This window comes from Tasmannia lanceolata, unplaced genomic scaffold (genome assembly GCF_043159265.1).
Source record: "Tasmannia lanceolata isolate RefF3 unplaced genomic scaffold, GAP_Taslan_0.1 ptg000019l, whole genome shotgun sequence".
In the NCBI taxonomy this organism is placed as follows: Eukaryota; Viridiplantae; Streptophyta; class Magnoliopsida; order Canellales; family Winteraceae; genus Tasmannia; species Tasmannia lanceolata.
This window is the reverse complement of record NW_027518696.1, coordinates 7356724-7372726: the sequence shown is the minus strand read 5'-3', so window position 1 is coordinate 7372726 and position 16003 is coordinate 7356724. Positions and strand designations below refer to the sequence as shown.

The following is a 16003-nucleotide window of genomic DNA, read 5'->3' as shown; positions in this document are numbered from 1 at the left end:
CCTAAAGCTAATGGTAAGCATAACTTTGATTTCATTTATGGAAGAAAGGATCAGTAAAGAACCATCATCCTAAGATTATAAACAGATACCTAAAATAAATGTTTCATCCAAGCTAAAAGAATAAAACGAAAAAAAAAAGAACAAATCTCTATAAAAATGATATGGTAACAATTAGTTGGTGACTCCAAATAATAATTATACAGAAGAAGTACCTTATGCAGTAATCAAATTTAGAAGGGAAGTCAACCTTCGTCATGAAAACCTCTTCAAATCCACCGTCTCTACATTTGTCCATGCAATTAAGTGTCCATGCAGCCTCATCCCGAAGCTGAGAATATAAATGAATTTCAGAATATTACATTGCGTGCTCCAAAATATGCAGGGTGAATGTATGGAGAAGAAATGAAAATGATTATATTTGAAAAATAGGAACTAGAACCCAGATTGGTCAACCCTAAAAGTTGTTGTAGGCCAGTTAAGCCAATTAATTGGACAAATTTCACATCGTCCCTACTTTTAATTTGAGAGAGCGCCCCCCACGCACCCAAAAAAAAAATTAAGAGAAGTAAAGGATAATGGAAATGTTGTGTTGCATGGATTCGGATTTGCGTATTAGGATTCGAGGTATCGGATTCGGCAAACCCCAAAACGTAGGATTTGTGGATTCGGTTATTATTATTATTATATAAAATAAAATTTTAAAATTCACACACACACACACACACACACATATATATTCATGAAAAACTTGAGGGTCGAGGGTTGAGACGTTAGGATTTTATTAAGTGAGTCGAAGAAGAAAGGAGAGAGCAGTCGTTTTCGAGGGTCGAGGGTTGAGGCGCTAGGGTTTTTACTAAGAGAGGATGAGCTGTGCTTTTATAAAAAAAAACTTAAGAAGAAAACACATTTAAAGGGAAAATATATAGGATTTGCATTTAAAAAGTCACAACAAAGTATCGGATTCATGCGGGACACGGCTACATGCGAATCCATGCCCGATTTGCATGTCGACACGTGTCCACACACATTCGGCATAGGTGATCAAAGAATCCATGCAACACAAGGGAAATGAAATTTGCACTTATTAAATAATGGCAATCCTCACTTTATTATACCAATTTATGACAAGATGCTGATTTTTTTATTTTTTTATTTTTTTTTTGGTGGGGGAGGGAATGTAACAAACAAACAGTTAAGCCCTGTTTGGTTGCCAAAAGTCTGGAAGAAAGGTAGGGTTTTGGTGGAATTTGGAATGCCATTCCATGTTTGGTTGGCTTTTAAGCGTAGAAAATGCCAATTGACCCTCCAACATGTTTTGATGATTGCTTTTTTGCTCATGTGGCACTCATCCCCCCCTTCTCAAATTCTACCAAAAAGGTAGATTTTTTGTAGAAGAATAGTGGAAGAAGTCATTGTCTTTTCTCTCTCTCTTCTCAATCTCTCTCTTCACTCTTTGTATTGGTAATGGCACCCCTAAATTTTCCACTACTTTTCAAGAGGACTGTTGCACAACCAAACACTACTTACCACTATTCCACTATTCTCTGAGTGGTAATTCTAGAAAAATCAAATGCTTGTCTCCTCCCTTTTGACTTCTTATTCCACTACTTTCCGAGCCACCCCCGAGTAACCAAACATAGCCTTGTCGTATATTAGAAAGGTGTAAATCAAAGAAAGGGCTGTCATCACTGAAAAAAGGGAGTGCCTATAAAATAAATCCAAGGATAAACTAATATTTTAGGAAAGGAAGTAGAAAACACTATCTTGAAGGAACACATTGAATACGGAAATATATTTTAGTTCTAAAATACAATTTGTAAAATATCTTTTAAATTGTTATAAAAGAAATAACAAATTACCCTGATTTTGTTTATTTGAGATGAAAAGTCCTGAAAATTCTAACCTAATCTAATATGCATTGATATCATTCCTCTACTGCGTAAATTAAAAATAGAGATACATAAAAAATAGCCTAAAGAGATTCTTTTTTTTTCTGAAATGGCAGAATGACTTCATTAAAAAGGAAGAGGGCCGAGATGGACCCCAACCAAAAATACAAAGAGAAATACAACAAAAACCAAAAAGAAAAAATAGACAATACAATTCTCAAGGAGGAAGGAAGTCAAACCACTCCAAGTCCAACCTCCTAACCCCACTCCTAGCCAAAGAGTCCGCCTCCCCATTAGCGGACCTCCGAACATGATTGAAAACAATAGATGAGCCCTCAATTAAATCATCAATTTCATAAAAAATTTAAGAAAATCTCCAAGGAGGCGACACCAACCCCTTCAACCATCTTATCACATTCCAAGAGTCTCCTGAACTGAACTGAAAATCTCCAAGGAGCCTAAAGAGATTCTATTCTCATTGAAACAGATGACAGATATTATAAATAAAGTTAAAAATATGGGAGATGATGTCCATACTCGCTGAACTGATATTGGAACTCCTCTTTTATTTTCAACTTCTCCGACTGTTGTCAATAACAAAAGGAGGGAGTATGTATATCATCTCGCTAAAAATATACAGAAACTTACTATTCATAATAGTTTAGCATGGTGACAATTTGGGTGCTGAAGACTGGCTAACGAAATGGGTTTTGAGATACTAGCTGTTTCAATTTAAAATCAGAACCAAAAGCATAAATAAGAACACACTATTTATTGGAAGAAAAGTAAGAAGATAGAAAAAGAAAAAAATGACAAAAACTTAGAAAGTCAAAAGATTTATTGGAAATAATTTGTTAATTGAAAAATAAGCCATCGCTCACTGAGGTCGACATCTTGAAAGCTAAAAACAGGCGGTTTTCTTATTTGCCATTAATAAAACATGCAGATCCATCTCAAAAGCTCAGTGACTATATCTGAAAGAAAATTAAAATAAAACATGTCAATTGTTTACATTGTCGTGATACTTCTACCCCTTTCTTGTGGATAAATAGCACAATGAAAGGTACAACATCCTAATTAAAAACAGTAGCTTCTTTATTTCCAAATCTTCAAAGCTAAAGTAGATAAATTAATTAAATACTTATTATAGCAACAATAGTTCGATGCATTTCTTTGTAGTAAGCAAGGTTTTAAATTAAATTACGGTCTCGGTTTCGGTCCCAACCGAAACGATTTTTTTTTTCAACTTTTGGTCACTTCGGCCGAAATTTTAAAATTTTGGCCAAAATGACCAAATTTCAGCCGAAATCCAAACCAAAATCCGAAATTTTCAGATTTTGGTCCCAATTCAGGCCGAAATTTAAAACCACGGTAGTAAGGTTTGTACAATTACTTTCTTAAACATCCTGGAAAACATACTCAGGATGAAGTCACTAAGTTGAATGTACTGTAGGTTAAATGAAGCAACCAACATCAGCCAAGTTATTCAACTCGGGTGATCTTTACCAAGTCGGACAAGAACTCACCAAGAATATTAAATACTCACTTTGTCACGAACCAAGTTTCTCAAAATTTCTGGGGACTTCAATTCATCCAAGTTAATGATTCTCGAGTCACGTACCCAAATTTTGAAAAAAAAAAAAAACAGAACCTAATAGCAATATGAACCAAAAAGATAATGCAAGCATAGAACTACCTCTATCAAAGCACTCCTTGTCATCCGGAATTCCAAGTTAAAATGGCCAGATATGTCACATAAATTGGCACTGAAAGATTGCAGATGTTGCTTCCTTTCCTGAAATCGGCAATTGCTCCGTGAATATAATGTAAAAATAATAATGATATAACATTGCAATCACAATATGCAAATAAAGACAATATGAAGACAAGGACAGCACACAAAAAAATCCCACATTTTTTTGGAAAATGTATAAATTTATTACGAGGGAACAAAACGCCCAAAAAAGGGATGGCTAAGGTGGCCTACCGCAAGAAGTGAACATAGAAACCAGAATAACATTATGACTACCACTATGAGTGGCATTCTATACAATTAGGGAAACACTATGAGTACCACTTTTACCAAGGTCGTTCAGTACTACCTCACTGATAGAGCGAGAGATGTGGGAGAGGGATATAGAAGTGTGATTGAATAAGGCAGTGATTGAAGAATAAAATAATGAACAGATGAGCTACCACACAAAAGTTGAGGAGCACACCATCCACTAAAAAGTGAAAAAGAAGAACACAAATATGCAGCTCTGCTACAGTCATAAAAAGTAAGCAACACACCTCTTTTAACACATTGCATTGGCCTAGAGACTGAAGTGAAAAGCCCTTCTCAGATAATTTTGAAGTGGCTGAGAAAATAAAACATTAAAGTATTTCAGCTTATGCATATTCAATCCTTTGAAAAGATAGAGTTGAGCACTTATCATACCATAACATCAAATTAATAAATAGATAATGTAACGAAAATCAAGCTTGCAAGTCTCGACATAGAAAACGAAAGATTAGAACATCGTTCGATATTTCATCTGATATTAAGACGTATCAGATGGCACATCTTGGATTATTGTCCATTTGAGACACAATAAGGGGCATTCCACATGCATTCCCATATCATGCATTCCACATGGATTATTGCCCATTTTAAATGTTTCATTCGAAAAGAGGATCGTACCATCTGATACAATTCAAAATGCACTGATATGCTTGTGTATATCGCATGTGTTGTAAAGCAGAAGAAAATGGGTCCATTGAGCCCCAATTTCACTCATTTTCCTAGCATTTCAATGCTAGTGAAAGAGATTTTGACGTATTTAAGTAACTCTTCTCTAAGATCTCCAACAAAAACCTTGTGTTATCCTGGATTTGATAAATCGAAGCAGCATATGGGCGTTTTGAGCAATAAGTACCTATGTTTTCATTTCTCTTCTATTTATTTGTTTTTTTTTTTAATTTTTAAATAAGTATAGATAGAATTCATATGCTTCTAAATCAATCTGTGTCACATTGTAGAATTGCAGAAATGGCTTGAAATGACAAATTATGATGCAAAAATAGAAATATTTCTGAAAAGCTAAGCACAAGGTGGCACTATATAGAATTTAACAGGTAGTGTTCAATCAGGCAATCAGCATTGTATTACATGTTAGCAGAGAAGAAAATAGCTTATGAGAGATTACTACCTCTTATCTGTAGGCAAAATTACAGAGCTGTCGTTGATTGCTCTGCTAATCAAGGGTGAAAGAGGTAAAGTTACATATAAGAATAAAAGAAAAAGAAAAAGAAAAAATACTAATCCAGCCAAATAAAAGATACGACCAACTACTCACTAGCCCCCTCAAATTTGACCATTTTTTTTTTTTTGGAAAAAGATCACTTTATTCATTGAGATTAACCATACAAAAATATGCAGGGGACAAGGTGTCCCCAATATGTGATACAAAAAATAATATAATTTCTTCCCTAAACCTCGATCGAGCGTGCTTGCTCATCGATAGAACAAAATTCCTCCATGCGGTGAATATCCCCTAAACTTGATCATTGATGTCATTCATTCCCAAATTGCCTTGTAGGACTGTATAACCTGTTAGGAACAATAACTTCGGTAAACATATCAGCCAGCTGAAATTTTCATTGATGTATGGAGTCATGATTTCCTTCTTTGTGACCTTTTTCTCAACATAAAGAGCAACTTCGATAATTTTCACTCTTTCACGGAAGACTTGATTCGAGTCATGGAAACAGCCTCTCTGCAAAGCAGGGGTAAGGCTGTGTACATCTAGCCCTCCCCAGACCCCGCAATGGCGGGAGCCTCGTGCACTGGGCCGCCCTTTCTTTTCATGGAAGACTTGATTGGAAGCTGTGTATATAGGCAATTACAATACATCGTCATGGGACTACTGACAGCAACACCAATCTCAATCAACTTCTTTACCATTTCTCCAGTATGCGCCATGACTCTATATTCGACCTCACCACTTGGCAGTGCCACTACTGCTGATTTTTACCACTTCAAGTTACAAAGCTACCCTCCAACATAAGTTGTGGAGGTGCAACAATCAGTAGGAGCCCCAGCCCAATATGTATAAAATAATGCGGAAATGTGTGGATGGCCGTGAGCATATGAAATGCCAGGACCAAGAGAAGCCTTCAAGTATCTGAGAAACTTATGGATTGATTTTCATATGACTTACCCGAGGGGATTTCACAAAAGAACTCACTACATCCATTCGGTACACAAGACCAAGTCGTGTGATGGTTAGGTAGATCAACTTAACTATTAGCTTGCGATACATCATTGGGTTCTCCAAGAGATCTCCATCTTCTGAATTAAGACGATGATTTAATTCAATGGGCTCAACAATATTGTTCCAACCGAAGTCTCCCATTTTCCCTTAGAAGATCAAGAGCATATTTCATTTAGAGACACACTACAAATATAAATTCTTCTCCCACTGTTCAAAAAGAAGGAAAAAAACTCTTCTACCTTAAATCATCTTGCTAAAATAAGAAAACTCAGGCTTTAATCAAGAAGCATCCATCACTGCTAAAATAGGAATGTCACGTTCTAAGTCCAAAGAAAAAAACCAATAACTTTGCGCCGCCCCCCCCCCCCCCCCCCGCGGCTGTATCTGTTGAGCAACTATCAACTTTTTCTATTTTTTTACCATCAGGACAACTAATAACGCCCCACCCCATGAGATGGCATAAAATGACAATAAATGTTGTGTGGTTATTAACAGAAGGGCATGGGAATATAAATCCCCAAAAATAAATATATGGGTAACAAAAAATGAAGGAGAAAAAAAAAAGCAAACACCTGCATAACTTGAAAGAACTGATCTAATAAATGTGCAAAACAATCAAACAATACTTTAAAAAGATAAAAAAAAATACATAAAACAAATAAATCAAACGCTTGTCGATACCATGCCCAGTGGGAAAGGCAACCTACTACCCTGTAGTACATGGGTGACAAAAGACAAGAAATGGAAAGACGATGCTCAGTTGTTTGGAGAAAAAGAAGATCAAAACTTAAGAGAGTTCTTTTCAACCAGGGAGGAATGATGCTAATGCTCAAGTACAAATAATACCACGAATCATCCAAACATATACGAGGAAGAAAGAAATGACATAAGTATTGGAACCAAAAGGAGGGCTGCAGAATAATGACATCACATGATATCTAGTAACATGAGCAAAGGGGTCTCACCATGCCACTTTGAACTGAAATATGGGATTTCCTATAGTTTTTTCACCTTAATATTTATAGTGACATTCTCAAAATTTTAGAAGCTGTTAAGATGGATATATAGTGGCTCTTACTCTGTTCAAAGTATGACCATCAAACAAAGAAACTTCCAAGATAAAACAATATTCTTTTAAAAGCGAATCAATATACAAGGGATAAGGTTTAAGGGAATCAACTTCCCAAGGGTGGAATTAAAGATTCAAAGGAAATTTAGAAATGGTTTCTTGGAGTACGGATGGGTTTTAGAGTTTTTTTTTTCTCATTAGAATACTGCATGCCTTCTGAGTCCCAGCCCAGAAACTTAGAATGTCTGATATTTACCTTGGTTAGAAATGTTTAAAATTAGTAAATGCAGTCCCAATAATGGCAGAGATTAGATAGATTTAATTTAAAGTTGGATTTGGAGTAAAAGATGGGGTGGTGAGGTCCATATATCAGCTGCTAGTCATGCAGTTTTCACTTTAAATTTTACTCCTTTTATTGCTCAAATTTCAGAGCTTATTCCTTAATTTTAAGCTGTTTTTTCCTCTTCATTTTTAATGTGATATTTTGGTGCTGAATATCCATCGGTTGGTATATCTTTCATGGAAGATATTCCAGAATTCTAAAAAATTTTGCTTTATAGTTTTTTTTTTTTTTTTGCTGTATAGCTGTTGAAGCCTCGAATGTCAGTTTCTATAGTTTAACTGATTTGCATCAACCAAATTTCACATATGATCATTAAACAAAGTAGATAAACCATATAGACATCAGGGAGAATCATGGTCATATATTGGAATGACATACATACCGATGAAATCCAATGTGACACGAAAAATCTGCATTGCTTTCATTGACCTGTTAATGCGATTCCCTCCAGATTCAGTTGCAAGGTGTGACATTATGAAGGAGATTAGAAATCCATTTAAGCCATCGTGGGTATATATAGAACTTCTATGTCGAGCCCAAACCTGCACCATCAGATTAAAAACTTCAACTCTCATCTCCATCTAAACAATTCAATCAGCGTATGACAATAGATGCAAAATTAACTATTACATTCTATATCAAAAAAAAGAAAAAAAAGAGCATCTTCTACTTCAAAATCAACAACAGGTAGTGCCAAATGTTAGAATTCAGAGCCGGTCCAGCTTTGAAATAAAAGTGCCATCTCACTAAGCAAGTAAAGCAATGACAAGAAACACAAGTATAATGATATTCTACCACAAGTACTTGAGAAATTAACCATCAAACTTCTTAAGATATCTCGAAACATACTTTGAGCAAAAGTAAAGCCTCTTGTAGATCCTTCCATCCAAGGAAAGCCTTTTTGACAAATGCAGCATTTTCCTCTAAGAACATATCTTCCAATATGCTGCTATTGTACTTCGGTGTAGCTTGCTTAATGCTCCCTTCCCCTGAAAAACCAAGACAGAGGTGTGACAACTTAATTAGAGAAAATTCTCAAATAATTACACATAAAAAAATGGCAAAATTTCTAAAAGAATCGTTTTGCATGAAGAATATAATTGCATGACATTTGTGTACTAAAACATGCTCAGATGTGGGAGTTACCTTGATTGAGTACACGGATATTATTTCTGGTCAAACTCAATTTTGAAACGTTAAACAAGGAGGTGGCTGCTGGGATTAACCGTATGAAAATTTCGAACGGTTCAACAAGCTGCACATCTAGTACATGGGAAGAAAGGATGACATCAGTCACTTCAAACAGTAGGACAACATTCATTATGCCATAAGAACTCGGACCAAGTTACCAAGTTCACTCAGAAGTCAGTCGAGCACTCAAATGCAGTCTTTCAGCACACAATTAAGTTTTTCGAATTTGAAGATTATAAACAGTTTTCCGGGTAATCCAGCAAATATATTTTCAGTGACTAAGTAAGCAAAGTAAATAGAAACCTGAGTTAGTTACTGACCTGGATATATTATAAGAACAGGTTTCCGAGCCTCATTTTGGAAGGTTGACCATTCAATCTTGCGCACTGCAGGAGAGGATTTCAAATGCTTCTCAATAACACAGAGATAAAGACACCTTTTGGCATGATAACGATGGTCCAAGTAGTCTTTTTCAAGAAAACATTCCTGCAATAGATAGAGAAAAGTTGAATTGGCGCCAAACACAGAAAGAAAGAAAAAGAAAAAAAAATAAAGCGGGAAGTGGGTGTTGTTGTAACTGATTTAAATTTTAATTGTTTTTTATTTGTTTTAATTTTATTTTGACTTTCCTTAATTTTTAGGAAAATTAAGAGGTGTGATACTGTAAGAGTTTTTTTTTTTTTTTGCAGAGAGAGAGAGAGCATTATAGAGAGAGAGAGAGAGAGAGAGAGACAGGACTCTAACAAAACAGAAACTTCTTCCTCTCCAACTAATCATCTTCCTAAAAAGCTGTCTTCCAAAAAACAATATCCATCATGTGTTTGGTGAATTATTCATTAGTTTCATCAAATGCATATCTGGTGAAAGGCTCCCCAGCCTCCCACAAGGCCCATATATTATGGGTCATGTGGAAAGACCGGAGACGTGACGCTGTAGCATCGGTCGCCATCTCTCAAAACAGAGCTGTGAAGCATGATTTAACCTGTTCTCGTGGGTGAGGGACTCCTCTAGGTGTGGAATCTGATTCCAAACCCCAAACCCCCAATCCATGGGAGCGAAGAGACTTCCAGCCTTCCTGGAAGGAATCTATTCCAAACCTTGGAAAAGAGGAATGGTCTTCCAAAAAACTATTGTTTTCTTCTCTGGAAAAATTTCCTGGTTTCATTTTTGTTCTTATGCCCATGTCTGCAACCGTGAAATCTTTTTCATGATAAATTAGTTTCCCCCAGTGGTGAGAGAGGGATAGTGCAGGTGGGAAAAGGAGAGACTTCAGAGGGCACGAATGAGTAGAGGTAAAAAAACAAGGGAAAAAAGTCGATCATAATTTGGGTAAATTTTTTTGTTTCCTTGTTTCTAAGGCTTGTCTTTCCCTCTCCTCACTCAGTCCCTGCCATATCTATCCCTCTCCCAGCCTCCCTCACCATTGGGTAAGCTAATATTCCAGGAAAAAATATTCATGGCAACCAAATGTGCCCTTATTGTTCATATTTATCATCCCTTTTGGTGATACGGGAACTTATGAGTTTGTGGGGAAAGTTTCACAGCATAGAAACTACGCTAGAGGATTGATGTATCATAGGAGATAAACGCTAGTCAATCTAGTGAAAACGGGAGCATAAGGCCATTTCTAAACTATTCTCATTAGTTTTTGTATTATTTTGATTTGTTATTGTTAATTATATGATCGTTATCATTATCCAAAAAAAATTCCAATAAGATTTTTATACTATATCCAACAGGTGTACCTTGGGCATGGGGAGCAAGACATCGACATTGGCATGAGGTTTGGCAACAGATGTTATCGAGTAGCTGCCAACCAAGTCGAAGGATTTCGGCTTCTTGAACGTAAATCCAACTTTGTCTGATTGGACGCCAAGGTCTCGGATGAAACCAGGAGCTGTGTCTGATAGGACCTGGATCGAACAGGTGGTGGATGGATCATAAGCAATAAGAGAAATAGGATGAGGAGGTGAAAGAGAGCAAGATTTGTTTGGGTTTTCTGTTACCTTGTGGTCGGGGATGGTGCCAATTGCATCTTTAATGGAAGAAATCACGTAATCGATGGCTTTGACGGTGGAAGAATCAAGCTGGACTTCCTTTAGGAGTTCATCCACCTTCAAATTCATCTTTTCTTCTTCTTCTTCTTCTTCTTCTTCTTCTTACTGCCTCAACTCTGCAACAACAAGCAATACAACAGCACTTAATAGGCCTGAAGTGGATGGACGAGTGGCTTAAGATATCAAAATCATGACTACTACACCTAATTGTAGTAAACTACAATTATTGGGTCCCACCTTAGATTGATCATAATTGTTCATTTCATATGCCTTGGTTTAGATCCGCTGTATAAATTATACTAATAGGGTTTAAGCTCAGGTCGGCCAGGTCGGATTTTTCAAAACCCCACCCTACCCTAGAAATTATACCGATTCGGATCAGGTCAGTTTTTTTTTCTTTTTTGGAAAACCCAAGATTCAAAAACCCGACCTACCTGAGATAGTTTCTCGGCTCGGGTTGGGTTTTTCTACATTTTCGAATTGCAAGTACATGTTAATTTTATTTCTCTTACTAAACGAAAGATACACAAGTAATAGAAAATTAAGGAACTAGCAAAATTGATATTAAACCCTAATAGTGCAGCAAAAGAAGCAATGTGGTGAATCTGGTGATCCACTTTCCGGCTTAAGCACTTCAAGCGTAGAAAACAATTTAAATGCTCACCCATATAAATCAGTCTAGACACCCACAAGTGCTTCAGCTATCACCCTAATCAGAACATCCTCTACAGAAAATGTCTAGAAACAGAACATACATCACAGATGCATGCACAATAAATGATAAACATATGGGGCATGTTCAATATAAGATATATATGACAACACACTAATAATATTGGTTGATGTCTACTGTTTAACATTTACAATATAAATGCCCAAACTATGTAACTGTTTTCTAAGAATCACACATGATTTTAAATGAAATATTCTGTTGAAATTTTTTACTGCCAAAGAGTATGCTATTAAGATTTGATGCATGACATCATTGCCCAAAACCACAGTACCAGTATTAAAATGCTCATCTCTGGATTCCCAAACTAAAACCATAGATGTCAAACATCTTTAAAAATAAAAAATAGAAAAGATTCAGCCCCATCTCTCTAAACAAATAGGGCTCTCTAATTCAAAAGCATAATTTCTGTACTAATTTTAAATCCATAAAGTAAAAGAGATCAATAAATACGGAAGTTTCCAAAACATATAAACCTTAAAAGAGAACTCTAATTAAAGCATTACCTCTTCTAGACTGCTGCTGAAGAAGATTCGATGTTGTAATGGAATTCCTCTCTCTCTCTCTCTCTCTCTCTCTCTCTCTCGTGTATACAGTTTGTGATGTGGGAAAGATGGAGAGTAGGGTTTTTAGTTTTTGTGGGTTTAGGGTTTTTGCGAACCGAAATTTCTACTACGGCCTGTTACTAATTTATAGTGGGAGATGATAAATTCGCGCCCGCTGTAGGATAATTCGCCTCACTTTACCATGAATTGACGTCAAAGGCATCAAAATAAGAGAGATTTTTTTACGTCGATTCACTTTAAAAGGGTGCAGATTATCCTACAGGGGGTCTGAATTCATCATCTCCCTTTATAGTTTAACTCATATTCTGGTTTATGCTAAATTAATGGACCCTAAGCATCAAAACATGGTTCCGAGGTGTACAATGGTGGGGCCTACCCTAATGTGTAGGTTTGGATAGGGATGGTGGACCCCATTCATGGTAGGCCCCACCCTGTGCATGGGTTTGGGTGGAGATGGTGGGCTCATCGTATCAAAACATGAGGTGCAGAATGGTGGGCCCCACTCATGCTAGGCATAGTTTATAAAATGGTGGTAAAATGGTGGCCCCTACCCATGCTCTGCTTGCGCCTAAGCCCTACCTTATCAAAACAACACATTGGATGCGTTTGGATTGTCGGAATCAGGAATCAAGTAATGGCCGGTTCTCTCTCTCTTTGTTTTTATTTTGAATGGTCACTGTGTTAATGGAGTTCAAATATAACATGGAAATTACGAAGTAACAATATAAATTGAAAATATATAGATTTATTATAAGTTCATTATATTAATTGAAAATTTAATTTCATTCCGGACGCTACCGAACGCTAGAATTGGAATCATCACTGATTCCCTAGCCAAATTACATTGCTTACACAAACACTGGAATTGGAATCATTAGCCGTTTACGAAGGGAATTGGAATTGGATTGTAATCTGATACCTATACTGATTCCTGATTCCGACAATCCAAACGCACCCAATGTGTTGTTTTGATAAGGTAGGGCTTAGGCGCAAGCATAGCATGGGTAGGGGCCACCATTTTACCACCATTTTATAAACTATGCCTAGCATGAGTGGGGCCCACCATTCTACACCTCATGTTTTGATACGATGAGCCCACCATCTCCACGCAAACCCATGCACAGGGTGGGGCCTACCATGAATGGGGTCCACCATCCCTATCCAAACCTACGCATTAGGGTAGGCCCCACCATTGTACACCTCGGAACCATGTTTTGATGCTTAGGGTCCATTAATTTAGCATAAACCAGAATATGAGTTAAACTATAAAGGGAGATGATGAATTCAGACCCCCTGTAGGATAATCTGCACCCTTTTAAAGTGAATTGACGTAAAAAAATCTCTCTTATTTTGATGCCTTTTGACGTCAATTCATGGTAAAGTGAGGCAAATTATCCTACAGCGGGCGCGAATTTATCATCTCCCACTATAAATTAGTAACAGGCCGCAGTACAAATTCCGGTTCGCAAAAACCCTAAACCCACAAAAACTAAAAACCCTACTCTCCATCTTTCCCACATCACAAACTGTATACACGAGAGAGAGAGAGAGAGAGAGAGAGAGAGAAGAATTCCATTACAACATCGAATCTTCTTCAGCAGCAGTCAAGAAGAGGTAATACTTTAATTAGATTTCTCTTTTAAGGTTTATATGTTTTGGAAACTTCCGTATTTATTGATCTCTTTTACTTTATGGATTTAAAATTAGTACAGAAATTTTATCAGAAGATGCAGAAAATTGGGTTTTGGGTTTTGGGTTTAGGTTTTTGAAATGGCATTGGTTTTGGAGTTAGAGTTAGGGTTCGCCTGATATGAAACAAACGCACATCAATTTTGGACGTTATTTGTACTAGCAATTTGTCCCCTGGTTTGGTCAGGGATACTGAATTAGAGGTGTGGTGAACTTTAAAGGTCCATGATGTGCTTTAAATAAAAATTATGCTTTTGAATTAGAGAACCCTATTTGTTTAGAGAGATGAGGCTGAATCTTTTCTATTTTTTATTTTCAAAGATGTTTGATATCTATGGTTTTAGTTTGGGAATCCAGAGATGAGCATTTTAATACTGGTACTGTGGTTTTGGGCAATGATGTCATGCATCAAATCTTAATAGCATACTCTTTGGCAGTAAAAAATTTCAACAGAATATTTCATTTAAAATCATGTGTGATTCTTAGAAAACAGTTACATAGTTTGGGCATTTATATTGTAAATGTTAAACAGTAGACATCAACCAATATTATTAGTGTGTTGTCATATATATCTTATATTGAACATGCCCCATATGTTTATCATTTATTGTGCATGCATCTGTGATGTATGTTCTGTTTCTAGACATTTTCTGTAGAGGATGTTCTGATTAGGGTGATAGCTGAAGCACTTGTGGGTGTCTAGACTGATTTATATGGGTGAGCATTTAAATTGTTTTCTACGCTTGAAGTGCTTAAGCCGGAAAGTGGATCACCAGATTCACCACATTGCTTCTTTTGCTGCACTATTAGGGTTTAATATCAATTTTGCTAGTTCCTTAATTTTCTATTACTTGTGTATCTTTCGTTTAGTAAGAGAAATAAAATTAACATGTACTATTTAGGATTTTTTTTTCTTCATTCCACAACAAATCAGTAACAATAACCCATTAATGAAGGAAAAGACAAAGAAAATGACAAAGAAGCACATCAAAAGAAACCCATCTTGTTGATGTTTTAGGGGTTTTTTTTTTCTTCATTGGATAACAAATTATTAAGAGGAACTAATTGAAGGAAAAGAGAAAGAAAATGAGTAAGAAGAAGAACAAACGTACCTGTGTGGAGAAGACCACGAGTAGAAGGCGTGAGCTTCGCAAAAGAAACCTCAAAAAAACACAAAAACGAAACCCTAGATCACAAATGAAACCCTACAAAACTTTTTTAAAATCAGGTTTTCATTACCCTAAAAAATTTACAGAGCTACATCCAGAAAGAAACAGAAAAATAAAACCCAAAAAAAAAAAAGAAACCCTAGAATAGAACTAACCCAAAAAAATAAAAAAAGTGAAACACATACCTGTTGGAGAGAGGGAGAGAGAGCTTCGGCGATCGTCAGAGAGAGGGAAAGAGCCGGCCGGAGAGACGGTTCAGTCGGAGAGAGGGAGAGAGAGCTTCGTCGACGAAGCTTTTGGGTTTTTTTCTCGTCTCAGAGAGAGCTTCGGTCGAGGAAGCCTTTTGGGTTTTTGGTTGCCGGGTTTTTTTTTGGTTCCTGGGATTTATGTATGGGAGAAAAAAAAATCCCGAGATTGGTGGGGGAAAAAAAAGTCCTGGAAGTATCCGGGTAAAATAAAAATCGCATGTTTGGTTGACCGGACTATGGTGGAAAAAAAACAACTTTGTTTGGTTGCTTGAACTGTTGGGAAGAAAAAAATTCTTCTCAAGCTTGGTTCCTGGGTTTATTTTTGTTCCTGGATTATTTTGGGATGGGATGAAAAGACAATCATTACAAAAGTGGGATTAAAAAATTCACCACACAAGCAATCATTACAAGAGTGGGATTAAAAAAACCTAGTACTAAAAGGGACAAAATTTTTACTGGCAACCAAATGGAGCACAAAGCGAGTATTTTGAGTGGGCCCCAAATATCAACCAATAGCAAGCCTCTTAGAAACTCTTCCGCACCTAACTTGCATACACTTGAGCGTGCAATCCTATATATATATATATATATATATATATATATATATATATATATATATATATATGAGAAATATATGAGAAAACGGTTCCTACACACATGTGTAGATAAGTTATCTACGCACTAGCTTAAAATACAGTGGGGGCCACATTATTTGGGTGATCCAAACCAATCATTTTTAAGGCCCTCCCATAGATAGGGTGTCCACAAAAAATCAGATCCATAGGATAATCCTAAC

The 16003-nt window shown here is 36.5% G+C and overlaps 1 protein-coding gene across 3 annotated transcripts in view; it reads right to left on the bottom strand.

Annotated features, from left to right (window-relative positions):
• LOC143852543 (nucleolar protein) overlaps positions 1-15337 on the bottom strand; it is a 29461-nt gene extending 14124 nt beyond the window's left edge. For 2 of the 3 annotated variants that reach the window (XM_077361963.1, XM_077361965.1), the window contains exons 1-10: positions 15145-15337; positions 10755-10921; positions 10494-10661; positions 9069-9234; positions 8704-8820; positions 8407-8546; positions 7940-8099; positions 4182-4249; positions 3586-3684; positions 213-328 (exon numbers count right to left, since the gene is read on the bottom strand). In XM_077361963.1, the coding sequence (XP_077218078.1) occupies positions 213-328; positions 3586-3684; positions 4182-4249; positions 7940-8099; positions 8407-8546; positions 8704-8820; positions 9069-9234; positions 10494-10661; positions 10755-10874 (1154 nt within the window). In that variant the 5' untranslated portion in view covers positions 10875-10921; positions 15145-15337. Of the gene's footprint in view, positions 1-212; positions 329-3585; positions 3685-4181; positions 4250-7939; positions 8100-8406; positions 8547-8703; positions 8821-9068; positions 9235-10493; positions 10662-10754; positions 10922-15140 lie in introns of all 3 variants that reach the window. The other variant, XM_077361964.1, reaches the window with a different exon arrangement.
• Between the last annotated feature and the right edge of the window lie 666 nt (positions 15338-16003).